Source organism: Lupinus angustifolius, chromosome LG04 (genome assembly GCF_001865875.1).
Source record: "Lupinus angustifolius cultivar Tanjil chromosome LG04, LupAngTanjil_v1.0, whole genome shotgun sequence".
Taxonomy (NCBI): Eukaryota; Viridiplantae; Streptophyta; class Magnoliopsida; order Fabales; family Fabaceae; genus Lupinus; species Lupinus angustifolius.
In genome coordinates this window covers 20,240,797-20,256,208 of record NC_032012.1, presented here as the reverse complement: position 1 = coordinate 20,256,208, position 15,412 = coordinate 20,240,797, and the positions used below count along the sequence as shown (strand labels likewise).

The following is a 15,412-nucleotide window of genomic DNA, read 5'->3' as shown; positions in this document are numbered from 1 at the left end:
CTCACTAATACTTATCACCTTGGAAAACACCTTTCCAAGTAACTCTATCCCCTTTCTTACCACACCTCGTGAAAGAAAGTATTTTCAATGAATGAAGAATTACAATAGTGGCTTGGATTGTCTTTACAAGTATGAAATGTAATATCACTTGCAATTCAATAACTCTCTTGTATACTAAGTAATATTGCTCAATAGGTTTGTAAAGTTTAAGAACTGAGTGCAAAAGTGCATAAAAATAGTGAGAATTTTCAGAATTGTGTGAGAGTTGTATGAAAGTTGTTTGTTGTGATTATGAGTTTCAATACCTTTATATAGGTTTTCTAACCAGCCAAAATGCCTCTTTGAAATGGTATGAATTGATTAGAATGAAACCATGTCTTTTGGGTTGAAACTCATTCACTTTGAATTTGAAAATATGATGCAACAGCTCTGAGTAACCGATTACAACATTAAGTAATTAGTTACCCAAATGTTCTGTCCAACGGTGAATTTAAAATTCACTTAGAGTAATCGATTACTCATATTAGAGTAATCGGTTACTCAAGAACATTGAAACTTGAGTAATCTATTACCTAAAGTTCAGTAATGGATTACTCAGTTTAGTTTTTGTTGGATAACTGATTTCTTACTCATGTAACCTATTACTCAGATTTCATTAACTTGTTACACAACATTTTGAAAATTGTTTTATTTAAACTTGAAGTGTTTCAATTTTCTTTTAAAATATTTTGAGCAATACTGCTATTATATATTCAAGAGTATATGATAGAAGTACTTATTTAGACTTAGACTACAAATCTTGAATATCTTGAAACTTGAATCTTCATAAGTATTCTTCATTTTCTTCTTTTTGGTGATGTTGGTGTCTTCATCAAAGTCATGTCAAAGTCGGGAGCAAAGATCTTCTTCACAAATCACATTTTAAAGAAATTTGTATAGATACGATTAGATATACCAATAAAACTATAGGAATGGTAATATGAAACATTTCTGACAAAATAAATCAATTATTTGGATTGAGTTACACACCTCCACTTAAAATCACATTGGCTCATAGTATAATGAATACATACACCAAGTATAATTTCATTAAATTATGTCAGTGTAATCTACCTTCACATAATTTAATGGTTTTTTCTTTTAAGCAAGATTTCAGCTGCAAGGGGCCATCGTGTTTCCAGAGCCACAAGTTCTGGTCAAATAATTTTGCAGTATCATGTGACTTTGTGATTTCCATTCTCAGAAGTGGTAACAGAATGGAAATTAGCCGAAATTATGTTACTTTATAGGGGACATGGGTTACATTCCAAGCATGCATGGAGTTTGTCATGGATACAAGTACCACATAACTTGATCCATTTCTTTGTCCACCTCCGACAAAGGAGTACATTCCCAGGAATAATTAGTCATGTGTGTAATCAATGCTCCACATGCGCAACAGTAGCTGTGGATTGGGTCACTACTATAGAATGTTTTAAATTATTGTTGCGGTCATGGTTGTATTTACCATACAATTGCAAGAAAATACAGTTATTATTTGTTGTGAGGGCTCCCGAAACTATGATATTATAGTATTATGGATATCGAGTACAATTTCAAACAATGCTAGGAATGATGAACTATATAAAAAATTTCAAAGATTCCCAATATCAATGGAATTTGTATCAGAGCAAGCGGGATTAGATTCAGAAAGGTCATGTTACATGCTTGGAGTATTTTCTATTCTGTGGCCAATACTCTTGTCACTTTTATTTCAACTGATGCTACTTTCTTAAAAAAAAAAAGAGACTAGATGCCACAATACTATTGGAGTAGTAAGTACCGTTTTTATATGTAATTTTAAAGATAAAATAATCATAAAAATATGTGAGAAATACAAGTGTCACGTATATTTTCTAATTTAAAAAAAATTATTTGACCAGAACTATTTGTCACGTATATTATTTGTCACGTATATTTTGTACAAAACTTACACCAGTCAAATATTCTTCAAACCTTATCACACTGTATAAAATGAATTGCATCAGCTTGAAAAAACCACTCATACATGACCTTAAACATGTGAGAAATACAAGTGTCACGTATATTTTCTAATTTAAAAAAAAATATGTTTTGTGACTTTGGCCATGTAAAGTCAGTTGAAACTCACCCATATGTTTAATCCGTTTACTTTCTTCAATGATTGCTGAGTCTAATTAACACATTTGTCTCATATGAATTCAGCTAATGTTGAAACTTATATGATGTATGATGCATAGTATCTTTTCTAATTTGCACTGAATCCATTGACGATGAGTTTGATGAAGAGATTACCTGTCCCAAAGTTTGTCCCCAATAATTAAAAATTGACATAAATAGATAGAAAATTTAAAAAAACAAAATACTGTATTTTGATATTACTTGTTCAAGCTGATTGGACTGGGACATGATTTGGAAACAAAGTTTGGAACACCTGCATGTGATTTTGACTATCTTTAATTTTGAACTAATATAATTTTCTGTATAGGTGGTGGGATAAGCTTTGAAAAATATTTGAATGACAGATGAATAAAAGAATGAGATGATTAAGTGAGTGGAAGAAGATGAGGGATATTGAAATTTCAAACAAATAATTATGGGGTTAGTGTTTGTTTTGTGTTCAAATCTGAACTTCCATTGATGGGATTGTTCCAAAATCTAATGAAGAAATATGTTTAGTCGATACTCTGCTCAATGGGAATCTGGGCCAGGCCCGTCTAAAGTTGTAATTGGTTTTTCTATAAAAAATGAATTCGAATTGGTGCATTATCATTTTCATGAAGTAGCCTTAAGAATTGGTGCATGATCAAGGTTGGGGTCAGTAAAAAATTTTAGATGGACATATAAATATGAATTTAAGATATATGTACCAATGATAAAAGTGATTTTATATTGTCAGATATCCTCATTCATACATTAAATATTGTTAAATCTTAAAAAAAAGTACTACAAATAAATAACAAATAATCTACTTATTGTATAAAAAATTTTACATATATTAAACCTAAATATTTACAGGAGAGAATTTTTACACATATTTGTCCAAAACATGTTTAGACGATTTCTGTTCCATTTCTCATAGGGACTTGGATTTGAACTTCTTCCTTTTCGACTAAAGCTGTGGGCTGCATTTTGCATTCTGGATCCACTACATTGCTACACCTCCATTTATATTTTGTGTTGGTTTGAACCTCTTGGTCACCTTCTTTGCCCCATAACAGAAAATACAGACCAACAATGACAATAATTGCACCTATGATGCTGAATAAGATTTCATGGAATGGGTTAGCGCAAGTATCATAATGATTCTCATTCAGGGAATATTTGGTGTTCAACGTGTATGGTTTTACTTAATTCAGGAACGAGTAAAAGTATAAATATATGTTTACCAAAAAATAGATAAAACATATTAAGAGTTTTCATAATTTGCATAAGTTCATAAATTCGAACCTTATGTTATGTCACTACATTTTGTACCAAATAGATAACCATTTTTATAGGGAAAAACACCTTTATACTCTCGTTCTAGTGCAAACTGGTCCAAAATCCTAAAGGTTTGAGAACAAAATTACACATTCAGTGAAATTCAAGGGTTTTAAACCTTTCCCAAAAGATAGTTTTCTTTAGTCCAAAACCTAAAGAATTGATAGAGTAGATGCAAGTGCTTCCCACTTACTCCAACTAGCCTTTTAGTCCAGGGTGTTCTAGTATTTTGACAAACATCCTCCTCAATACACTAACACATGGAAAAAAAATGAAGAACCGTTTCAGCGTGAAGCCCAAGCACTCATTCAAAGATATAAAAATGCAAACGAATAACTTAAATCATAGGTGGTGAATACTCCATTGGCAAAGATACATGCATAAGAAGAATACATGTCAAAGTTCCATGATTTCTAATAGACAAGACTTGATACAAGAGTAAGCCAAGTTTATAAGTACATGTCAAAATTATCTAGGTGATGGTATGGCACTTAAAAATGGGGTTACATATGTTGTTCAAAGTTTCGTGTCATTTTATGAGGTATATATCTTAGGATAGAAGATGTGTTCTAGTTAAAAAGAGATATGAAATATAAAGAAATATGAAATATTGTTAATCTATGGTTGCTGTATGGTTTTTGGAAAGAAATACCAAAATGATTAAAATATTACCTGCCCAGATAAAGTTTCTCCCCAAAGACAAAGTATGCCAAAATTGCTACTAATATAGTAGAAAGAGGGTTAAAGACGGTGACAAAAACTGGCCCTTTTTTCTCAATACACCATAATTGAATGTAGATTATCAAACCAGCTACCACAATTCCCTACCATAAATGATTAAAATTGTTAGAACTATAGATATTCTAGCACATAATATTTATATGCTTTATGAGCTGATAATTATACTTACACCATATAAGATGGACCACAAGTGAATGTTGAGCCCTATCCTCCATGATGAAAGGTTATGTTCTACTATCATTGTGAAAATTGCTGATTGTGCTGCTCCAACAAGGGTCACCCATGTTGTTAGTGAAAGTGGGGCTGGGTATCTTTTCATAATGGATGCCTGTATTTGAATAAAATCTATCAGAGTTCTAATCATTCCAGATTGTGTACAATGCAATAACAATTGGAGTCATGGTTATAAAAAGAGATAATTATTTGCTATCCCAAATCATGTTCTAAACTATGTCCTGTACGAATAATATTAAAACAAAAACAGAAAAAAATAAAGAATATTTAATTTTTTTTAATTAAAATGATATGTTTTCATTAGTCGAAGATATACTTTGGAAAACAATTTAGGATAACAGATCCGGGTCCAATGGTTAAGGGTACTCAAGTTCTTACATCTAAACAGAATTTTCTGTCTAATTCTATCATTGATATATGTTGCTTTTTCTTAAACAATACTGAACCATGGCTAATCCTAATCTTACCTAAATCAAGCAAATTTATAAAGTTTGGCTGCCCATTATTTAAAACTAAATCATTCAATACACAAGAAAATATTTTCTTGATACCAAAAGTTGGATACCAATATGGTATTCAATGCTTTCCCCCTATGTTTAATTTAGTGAAACATGTTAAAAATAAATTTGATAATAAATATATAATATAGCATATACATTGTTAAAATTTTGGTATATTAATAGATAAATGTTAACATGGAACATAAGTTATGAAGTAAGGTCAAAAACCTGCATAATGTACCATATAGACCATGTTATACAACTTGAAATTGAAAGAATTGACCCTATTAACAAGTTCTTATGGATAGCACCACTTTTTCCTTGAATATGGATTAGAGGGCCATAGAAATTTCTCAAAATGGGTCCTTTGTATAGTGTCATGATCATTACACCAGTTAAGGAAATCAAGGTCCCTAGAATTTTTGCTATACCACGAGGATGCCGAAAATCAAGAACCTCATACCTGCATTTAACTCAACCTTGTCAATGATAAAACAAAATGTAGATATTATTAGAGCATGCCTCTAAAAACTCCAAAATCGTGAATCCATAATTAAATTTTAGGTTATGGGAATGATACAAACATAAATTTAGAGTATAAAAAGTAAACATATTTTTAAAATATATTAATTACTATTTTTTGTTAAAAACTACTCAACACTTGCATAGAAATATTATTTTTAATAATATCCTTTCTGTATCAAACTAACGAATGAGATAGTTTGATTAGGTTTTGGAAATGATAAAAGTTATTGTTTTGTACTAGGCTTTGGAGATGTTATAAATAAAATATATTTATGATTTCTAAATTTTGGATAATGTTATAATATATGTAAGATATCGCTATATCTCTAAAAAGATAAAAAAATCAATAATTTTATTTTTTAGAATGACATTTGTTGAAATAAGAGACAATCAATAATTAGTTTCTTACCTATAAGGTGTAAGGATATCCTAGTACCAAAAAATATAAATAAACATTGAAAGTTTGTGGGGGAAAGTACCCCATAGTTGAGCTCCTAACTCCGTCCTTGCATGTAAAGAATTAAGCAAACCTGAGTGGCACTGCAATAATGAAGGTAATGGAAGCTATGGTGTTGAGCATGGCAGCAACAAAGGTCGGAGAAGTGTACTTCATGCTTGCAAAGCACATATTAACAGCCAAACAAACCCTGAAATTTTAAACAATTAGGCAAATTTCTTATACTACTCCAATAGTGTAGAAGAATGCACAAGTGTTTCATTTGTCCTTACCCCAGTAGAGAAAGCACAAAAATTTCTAAAAAAAGAGCAAATGTCAGCTTTGGTCTAACATTTCTGCAACAAAAACAAGTTTTAGGTTGCAAATTGGTAATCACATTAAGCTCATATGCATTTAAAGAAAAAAGAGTTTATATGTACCTCTCAAAAAAGTATGCAAAAGGAAAGATTACAACCCCACCAACAAAATACCGATATGTTACAAACACATGAGGACTCATCCCATGGTTGAAGGAAGCTTCAATTATAAAATATCCAAAGGTATAGCATAAATGGATCAAGACCATGAGCATGTGTGGTTTGAACTTTCTGTATGTAGACAGAAGATCAAATATATTTTGCTCCATAAGTTTAGTTATGGGCTTCTCACTTGCACTTGCTTCCTAGCTCTTAAGAAGCACGACATACACATGCCACTATAATATAGAAATTTATGGATAGTTGAATGTAATTCTTAATGCATGATAATGGTATCTATACCCGGTGAATTTATAATGGTTCAAGAGGTTCAGCAACCTAATCACTTTTAATATAATATAATTTTATGCATAACAATTTCTATACAATATTCCATTAAATTATAAATATTTATCATTTAGATTATTTATCTCAAGATTTGAATATTGAATATCAAATAAAAAGTATTCAGATAGCTTATATTTTTTGGGTGAACAATAGCTCATATTTAGATATATTTTTTTGGTTAACATATTAAGATATTTCATTAGAGAAGAATGTATTGAGTTTTTTACATGTCATATATATGAATGATGTGGAACTCGTAGGACTCCCAAAATCTCGTCATGAAGGAATTTATGATGGTGAGGGTACACGAGATAATATGTTTAGAGTATAGGTAGAAGGGAAGTGCTTAAAGCACATTTGTTTGTATTGAATAACACTAGTAATTAAGGTTGAACCATGCTTATGTGAGAACACGAGCATCATCAAGGAAACTTACAGTCAAATGAATGAAAAATGGTGTTTGAAGATGCATGATAAGACTTCTTGAATTGGTTCAAAGAATAATTCCAAAGGATGATATAGCTTTTGATATATTAAAATGTCTATTACAAGGTTTAACTTTGATATCATATGCTGGAGTGGGGTTATTATGACAAAAATAAGTCTTCCTTCTATACAAAGTCTAAATATGACAAAAATAATTTGGAAAACAGTGGGGTTATGGTAGTTACTTTGTATTCATTGAATTAACCTGGAAGGTCGATTACATAAATTTAGAAGCATTCTTATATATATAAGTTGATCAACAATAACAAACTAACAATGATATGCAAACCACTGAGTTAGGTTTCGCATAGGTAAACCTTGACAAGGCAAGATACAAATAAGAGCATTACATCATAGCATCCTATGCAAAAACAAATGTTTTATATTCATAATCTTTCTAACAAAAGGTGGTGAGTAGTTCTTCAAGGGAAAATATGTATAATGGTAATGAGGAAAATCATAATTGAACTCTTGATATTTCTCATACTCCTTTTCAACATAGGTGCCTATTTTCAATGTGAGTATAGCTTAGGACTTTTTATCTGAATTAGTCCAATTGATAAGTTATGTCTAAAGTCCAACTATGAACTATATCTAACACATGTTATATATATATATATATATATAAATGATCAATCGAATTTAAGAATCAAGCTCTTTAAATTGAATAGCCAGCTATGCACTTAATCGGTTGAAGAAAACAAATAACTTTTAATGAATAACTATTTGGAAGCACTTAAGCAGTAGCCCACAGCATGAACACAGGTTACAATAATAATTTCTATATATTAATGAATTCATATATGTTCTGACCTAATCCTTTACCCTTTCATCTTTCTTAACGGAAAACACTTTCTTAAATAGTTCAATCGAATTAATGCCTGCAGTGGATAATATTGTTTCAATAAGACACTAACGTCCCTTCATTGATGTGGAACTTCTTCTTTTTATCCTTGATTAATTTTCAAAAGAAATCATGATCATTGAACAAAAGACTAGCTTAACATAATTTCTTGATGAATTATATTCTATGTTCAGTTTATTTTTAGTATGAAATCATGTTTCTTGCCACTCTTATGTAGTCACTCGGTTGATTTTATAATGCAATATATGTGGAGCAATTGAATCTTGATTATAAAAATCCTTGGATGCCTTGAGTTCTTCTAATTTCTTATTAAGAAGAAATAGCAGTGGATCAATGCAATTTTTATTTTTATAATGCATCAATGCAATTTTTATTTTTATAATGGATCAAGGAAAATAATATTTTTTGGTTCCCCAAATATTTTCTTCAAGTTCTGCCATTACTGTGATTCCAAAATTATTTTTTAATATTTTATTTGTTAATTCATTTCTTAAGAAAATTGTAATAAAAAATTATTATTAAGTATTATGTTAAATTTTCACAACTAACTTAATAGTAACCATTCCTAGCCAGGACAAATGTATCATAATTGAGATATTTTATCTCATTTTCTTATGCCTTAACTCATTACTATTAATAGGATTTTGAGAAATATGTATCAAATAAATATTAAATTATTTTTTAAGTTAACAACATTACATGTGATAGTATTTAGTGGAAAAAAAAATAGAATTATTTTGACATAGATGATTTCTATTGAATGTATCAAGGAGCCATGAAATTTTGTTACAAGATAAATCTTGTTGACAATGACTTTAATTGAGAAGCACAAGAAAAGAAAAGAAAAGAAAAGAAAAGAAAAGAAAAGAAAAGAAAAGAGTTTAAAATCTATGCATCGATAATGTAAAGTTTTTTATATTGTTAGTACATCATCTATCATTAATTTGTAGTACTTTTATTTGAAAGTTAATAGTAGTTAACTTATAAATGATGTAAATTTATTGACAATATAAAAAACACTTACACTGTGTTAGTATATACATATTAAATATATTAGAAAATATGATAAAAGGTATGGATTGAATAGGTAGGAGAGCAATGTTAATCCAATAAAGAGAAAAATGAGGCAATAGACATGGAAGATTAAGATGCACAATGGTTAAATGTGAATTCAAAGTGTTAACATTTATTAGGTTGATATTGAGATAAAAAAAAGTTTACAAATATCATGATATGGTTGGGAATAATACTACTAATACATTTTTCTTAAGTTTAGTCCTTTTTGTTTTAGTAAATATAACAAAGACTTTTTTTTGTAAGGATTTAATATGTATATATTGACAATATAAGTGTTTTTTACACTGTTAGTAAATTATCTATCATTGATTTGTTAACTACCATTGACTCTTAAATAAAAGTAATAAAAATCAATGATGAATATACTGAAAGGATAAAAAAAATTATACTGTCAGTGTAAAAATTTTAAACTATTTTACTAAAAGTGATAAAATATTTGCAATCTTTATTTATTGACAAAAGTTCACACGTGTCTTAATATGTCTGGCTACAATACCACCGATACTTAAATACTACATAAATATGAGTGTAAAATCTTCAATGTATTATTACTTGCTTGCTGTGATTTTCCAACCCTGAAATGCATTCATGTGTTCTTTCACAATTGGTTTATCGCCCATGCCTAATTAGGAATATTTACAACTAGCAAACTAGAAACAAACTCATTCCTTGACAAATAACTTATGGATTATCTACTATTGTAAGAATAAGTTTTTTAAACTTACTTCTCATCATAGCCATTAATTCTAGAAAAACTCAATATTTCAATTAGTGAGTAGATCTAAACTATTAAATATTTATAAATTAATGGTTATAATGAGTAGTAAATTTAAAAAGCTTACTATTGTAGTAAGTGAATTCTCACTTAATTATTTAACATAGAAAAATGAAAATGTCCAAGCCAATTACATAATCTTGCATTACATAACTCAAACAAGAAAATATTTCATGATGAATTTTCAATGGAAATAAGCAGTTTGGTGTCATTTTTACCTTAGCAACAAATCTACCATGTCAGTCAGTCAATGTGCACAAGCCATAATGAATCTACATGTCGTAACCTTTCTCCCATAGTTGTGATGTACTGTCACTTTTATTTAAAGAAGGAAATAATTCATCAATCATGATCCAACCAACATACCATTTTTTACCAAAAGAAATTCGTATTCTTGTCACACATAAAAAATTAAAAAAATAATATTTTCTATTTTTATTTATAATAAATATTTAAACAAGTTTAGGGTATAAAAATATATAGTTAATAAGGGTATCATCTTTACATAACGGATGGAGTGTTAATATTTTTTCTAGTCTGCAAGTGATTCCCAAATTCACATCTCTAATCTAAAAACTCTTGTTAATTCCATAATGGACTAAAAATATAATTTTCTATGTTTCTATAAAAAAATATAGTGATGACTGCGAACAAAATTAAGTAGCCGAAATTCAAGATGGGAGAGTGTATAACAGAAGATTGCAAAAGAATCAGCATGGTCGATTGGAAAACAGTGTACAAAGGAACTGAGAGAGGACGGTTAGGTGTTGGTAAAGATCATTGAGGCTAATGATTTGCAGAGGGATAAAAATGGGGAGTAGATCTGTTATCTCATAAAGTATGTTATTATATGGTTGATTAAAAAACAATATATATATATAAATAAGTTTAAATTTTAATAATTAAATATTTTTCTGACCAATTATAAATAATATTAAGTAAAGTAATACAGTTTTTTGGGAGAGTAGATATTCACACCTAAAAATGTTGAGTTGTTAGTTGTTTCATGCTTTGGATTGGTTTTTGTCATCTACAAGTGAACTTTTTATGTTCCCTCTCCATGCAAATTTCAAGCATAGGTTGGAAAGTTTAATTTAACAAGTTCCTTATCTTTTTTCGCACTATTAAGATTATTGTCTCATTCTTTAGAATAAAGAATTGATTTTTTTTTGGAGTGTGTGATTACCCCCAAAAAGTATTGCTCCCAAGAATTGTACCCTTCACATTTTGGTTATCTTAGAGATCTAACAGAGTCTTACAACACTAAATCAATATTTATTTATCTAAATAAACTCTAGTCATTGCTTGTGAAAGAGAAATAATATTGGAGAGAAACATAACCCCTTTTCAAGCATCAAAGAGATGCTTGTGAGGTAAGAAACTAAGATAAGAGAAAACCATCTATCAGAAGCATCCACTAACAACTCAGTATCATGTAAACATGAAAGTTTTGATCTTCTAGTCAAAGATAAGTAAATCAACATAACACTTGGTCTAATTTCTTTTAACTGCAAAATCAAATTTACAATTTTCTCTCTTTTTACAATCGGATGCAATCAAAATTTCTGTTGCAATTAAGGGATCAAATCTAATGTATAAAGCTCTACTTTAATTCGCTTCCGATTGACAATCGGAAAATTTCCATAAGCCTATCTGCAGTAGGATGATAGAATTCTGGCAGAATAGAGTCTACTACCCTGCAGCTAATAACCAGAGCATAATCAAAGATGAAATTGAAATCGGTATCCAGCTTAAGAAGGCCAACACAACTGAAATCTCGTACTTTCGACATTCCTTTCCAAAATGGCATTGTCCAACATCATTAAAGTACAAAAATAAGATGCCAGCTGAGATGAAACTGCTGCTAGAGATAGTGTTGCTGTAACCTGTGGACAGTGGTAAGAAGACTTTTAATCACAATATCACAACTTCAGAAATCTCAGTGTATGTAACAAAGAACTAGCAAGAGTAAAGGTTTTCGCAAAGGCTATCCGGCTACGAAGAGGCTAACCAGTACAGGATTGTTGATGACCTTCTTTCTCACTATCACATATGCATCCAGTAAAGCAAGCATGAAACTCCAAATAACTTGTAAACACATTGAAGCTATCAAGTAGCTGCAATACCAATGGAACAATCAACATTAAGTTATTCATATCCACCATCCAAACATGCTGCTAATGAGCATCATGAGTAAATATCTTCGTCATTTTGATAGTAAAACACTTCGTTACATGGTTGATTTCGTCACGGCGTGTAGGAAAAAAACATAGGCATGAACAAAAAACAAAGATAATATTACAACTCCCATTCTATTCACAATCATGTGTACCCTTTTATTCCTTTCCTTCTGTTAGACATCTATGTTCAGAAGCAGATTAAGCTATTCCAAAAAATCAGAAAGTTTTTAATTTACTTATTCCTATGGAGACCTATATCAACATGGTAAACAACTCACAAGTGAAATTTTGTACATTTATTTCAGTCATGTCAAAATTATGATTCACATCTATAATACCCAAAAATAGGTTTCATGGACAAGATATCAAACTATCAGAGTTCTCAAATCCACAACATTAATAACAAAATCAATTTCTTATAATAATGAAGCTAGACTTGCAACAAAAGCTAATTTGACTTCTATGCATAAATCCAAATGAGTGTAATATCTAGAAAATGTCAATGTATAAGTTTATACACAGTCAATACGTCATCCATCATTCATTTGCATTACTTCTTCTGAAGAGACAACGATGATAAGATATGAATAATGAATGATGCAATGATAGTGTACAAAACTCATACATTGTTGTTGCGTACATTTTTTTCTCAATGAACCAATAACATACAGTTGGAGAACATAGGACAAACATGTTTAGAGAATATGACAGGCCTGAAACAAAACCACACCTAAATAGATAAATACATGATTTTTTTTTCAAAGAAAGCAAAATCTGTAATTACCAAAAGGCAGTGAAATTAAAGATTCCAGAAGTTGTAACCATTGAGGCAATTGACCCAGCAGCAAAAAAAAACTGTGACATCCTCAGAACAAAGCCAAGAACAGTGCCTGGTGAACCAGGGTAATCCTTCATCTCTCTCTGTTAGAATCAAAGCAATTCTTAATGGTCATTAACAGCGAATTCACCCATATGGTGCACCTTGACCGAAAAATTGTCTTGGTGTACCTTTTAGGAAAATTACAAACCTAGTGTAACTTTCCTGGAATCGGCAATGGAAAAGCCGATTTCAGTTTTTTTTGTCTTGACTACCCCAAATCGGCAACAGGGGGAGTTTTATTTAATTGTATTTTTTCCCTCTCCCCCCTAAATCGTCAAGGGGGAGATTTATATATTTTTTATTTTTTTTCCTCCTCCCCTAAATCGGCAATGTGGGAGTTTTTGTTTTTTTGTACTCTTTCCTCCTTAAATCGGCAATGAGGGAGTTTTTGATTTTTTATAGTGTCAAATTTTATTTTATTTTGTATAATATTAGTGTTGCAAAAAAATTTCATTATTGTGTTCTGTTGTTAGGGTTAAGGTTGACAAAAATTATTATGTTGTGTGTTGTTAGGATTAGTGCTTGAAAAACTAAACCCTAAAGCTAATAATATAACTCCCTCGTTGCCAATTTAGGGGAGAGGGAAAATTAAAAAAAATCAAAAACTCCCCCATTGCCGATTTAGGGGGAAAGAAAAAAACAAAAACTCCCTCCTCCTTGCCGATTTAGGGGAGGAAAAAAAATAAAAAAAATATATAAATCTCCCCCTTGACGATTTAGGGGGAGAGAGGAAAAAGTACAATTATATAAAACTCCCCCTTATTGCCGATTTTGGGGGGAGTCAGACAAAAAAAAACTGAAATCGGCATTTCCATTGCCGATTCCAAAAAAGTTACACTAGGTTTATAATTTTCCTAAAATGTGCACCAAAACTATAATTTTTCGATCAAGGTGCACTATAGAAGTGAATTTGTCGTTCGTTAAGTACCTTTAAGTTGATATTTTATGATTGTATTCATTAATTACCTTCTTTTTTATATCTATATTATTTAATTATATATGAAGTAATTGTATCCATCATATGTCATTTTTCTCTTAATATGTGTGCTATATGTTTGAAATTTGACTTCAAACTAAGTGTTATTTGATTATTAAATGCATGCACATGTCATTTGGAAAATAATATTCTTAGTTTGCTGGCTTAAGTCATTATTTAAACTTTGATAATATTAAAGATAAAGTATGGATACACTTATTAGTCTTTTAAACTTATTTTTCATTATAGTCATTAATTTTATGAATATATAATGGTTTAGATCTTCACATTAATTGAAACCATTAGATTTTCCTAGAATTGATAAATATGATGAGCAGTTAATTTAAAAAACTTATTCTTTGAATAAATGGATCACTCCTAGATATCATTTCTCAATTCAAAATTGGTATTAAACCATGTCTAAAAACACTTTTTAACATTCCAAATATTATTCTTTTACCTTTTCATCCCATTATTTACTTTTAAGTTTTCGGCTCTAATGATATCAGTCCACAATATATAGACAGGTCAACGTAGACCTATTTTTAATCATAGAAAGATTAGGTGGCATCATCGAATGATATATAATCTGGGTGGAAATTAGCCAATTTGAATCAAATATAGGTTTGCATATGTTTATTTTAAAATTTGAGTCTAATTCGATATGAATTATATTTTCAACTAGAACTTAACTCGATTTGGATTTATGAACCTTTTTATTTGACTGATCAGGTTGAATCAGTTTAATTTGTCAAGAGTTTACTAACTGTCTAGTAAACTCATTAGCTAAATTGATTAATTTGTCAACTCAAAGTAGTGATTGTTTGAAGTATATTTGACTTATGAACCTAAGAAATTAAATTATATTTGACTCAAATTTAATTCACGTATTTAACAAACTCAATTTTAAGCTTAAGTTTAATATGTTTAGTTCACGAACAAAATTTATTGAACTAACTAACACGTCAACTTTCAAACAAAATCTAATTAAATTGGTACATTCCTGATTACTAAATTTATGGAGCTAAATTTGAAATAGATATAATGAGCTTATTAGGCCATTCCATAATATATTTGATTTTCATTAACTAAAAGATCAATTTCATTTTACATTTAGATTTAAAATTTAGAAAAAAACCAAATGGATGTTTGAATTTTTTCTTCAACCCAATTTTATTCTTAAAATATAAATTGGACTGAAGAAAAAATTTAGTGATAAAAAAGGAATAAAAATAAGTTGGTTGCGTGTCAAAATGAAAGTACGTAAAACATGCAGGTAAGTTAAGACAGCGTTTGTCTTTTTCTTTCCAAACATGTTTCTACAACTCACTATTTTAATATCCCAACCTTATTGTATATGTATCCAATTATTTGACTAATCAAACACCACTAGCAAAGTGGTCATTTGCCAC

General features: G+C 29.8%; 1 protein-coding gene and 1 pseudogene across 1 annotated transcript; both read right to left on the bottom strand.

Moving 5' to 3' along the window:
* LOC109344703 (WAT1-related protein At5g07050-like) lies at nucleotides 3,072-6,583 on the bottom strand. Its single transcript, XM_019583454.1, has 7 exons — nucleotides 6,378-6,583; nucleotides 6,231-6,293; nucleotides 6,032-6,148; nucleotides 5,205-5,439; nucleotides 4,412-4,570; nucleotides 4,174-4,325; nucleotides 3,072-3,279 (listed from the first exon to the last, which is right to left on the bottom strand). The coding sequence occupies exons 1-7, from the start codon at nucleotides 6,581-6,583 to the stop codon at nucleotides 3,072-3,074; spliced, it is 1,140 nt and encodes a 379-aa protein (XP_019438999.1).
* LOC109344869 lies at nucleotides 11,576-13,059 on the bottom strand (annotated as a pseudogene).

Excerpts from the sequence above, each read along its gene's own strand:
- LOC109344703 (XM_019583454.1), bottom strand. The coding sequence starts at position 6,583 with ATGGAGCAAAATATATTTGATCTTCTGTCTACATACAGAAAGTTCAAA. Across the intron at positions 6,149-6,230 it reads TTTGTGCTTTCTCTACTGGG|GGTTTGTTTGGCTGTTAATA; the intron begins GTAAGGACAAAT and ends TTAAAATTTCAG. Across the intron at positions 3,280-4,173 it reads GAGAAACTTTATCTGGGCAG|CATCATAGGTGCAATTATTG; the intron begins GTAATATTTTAA and ends AATCTTATTCAG.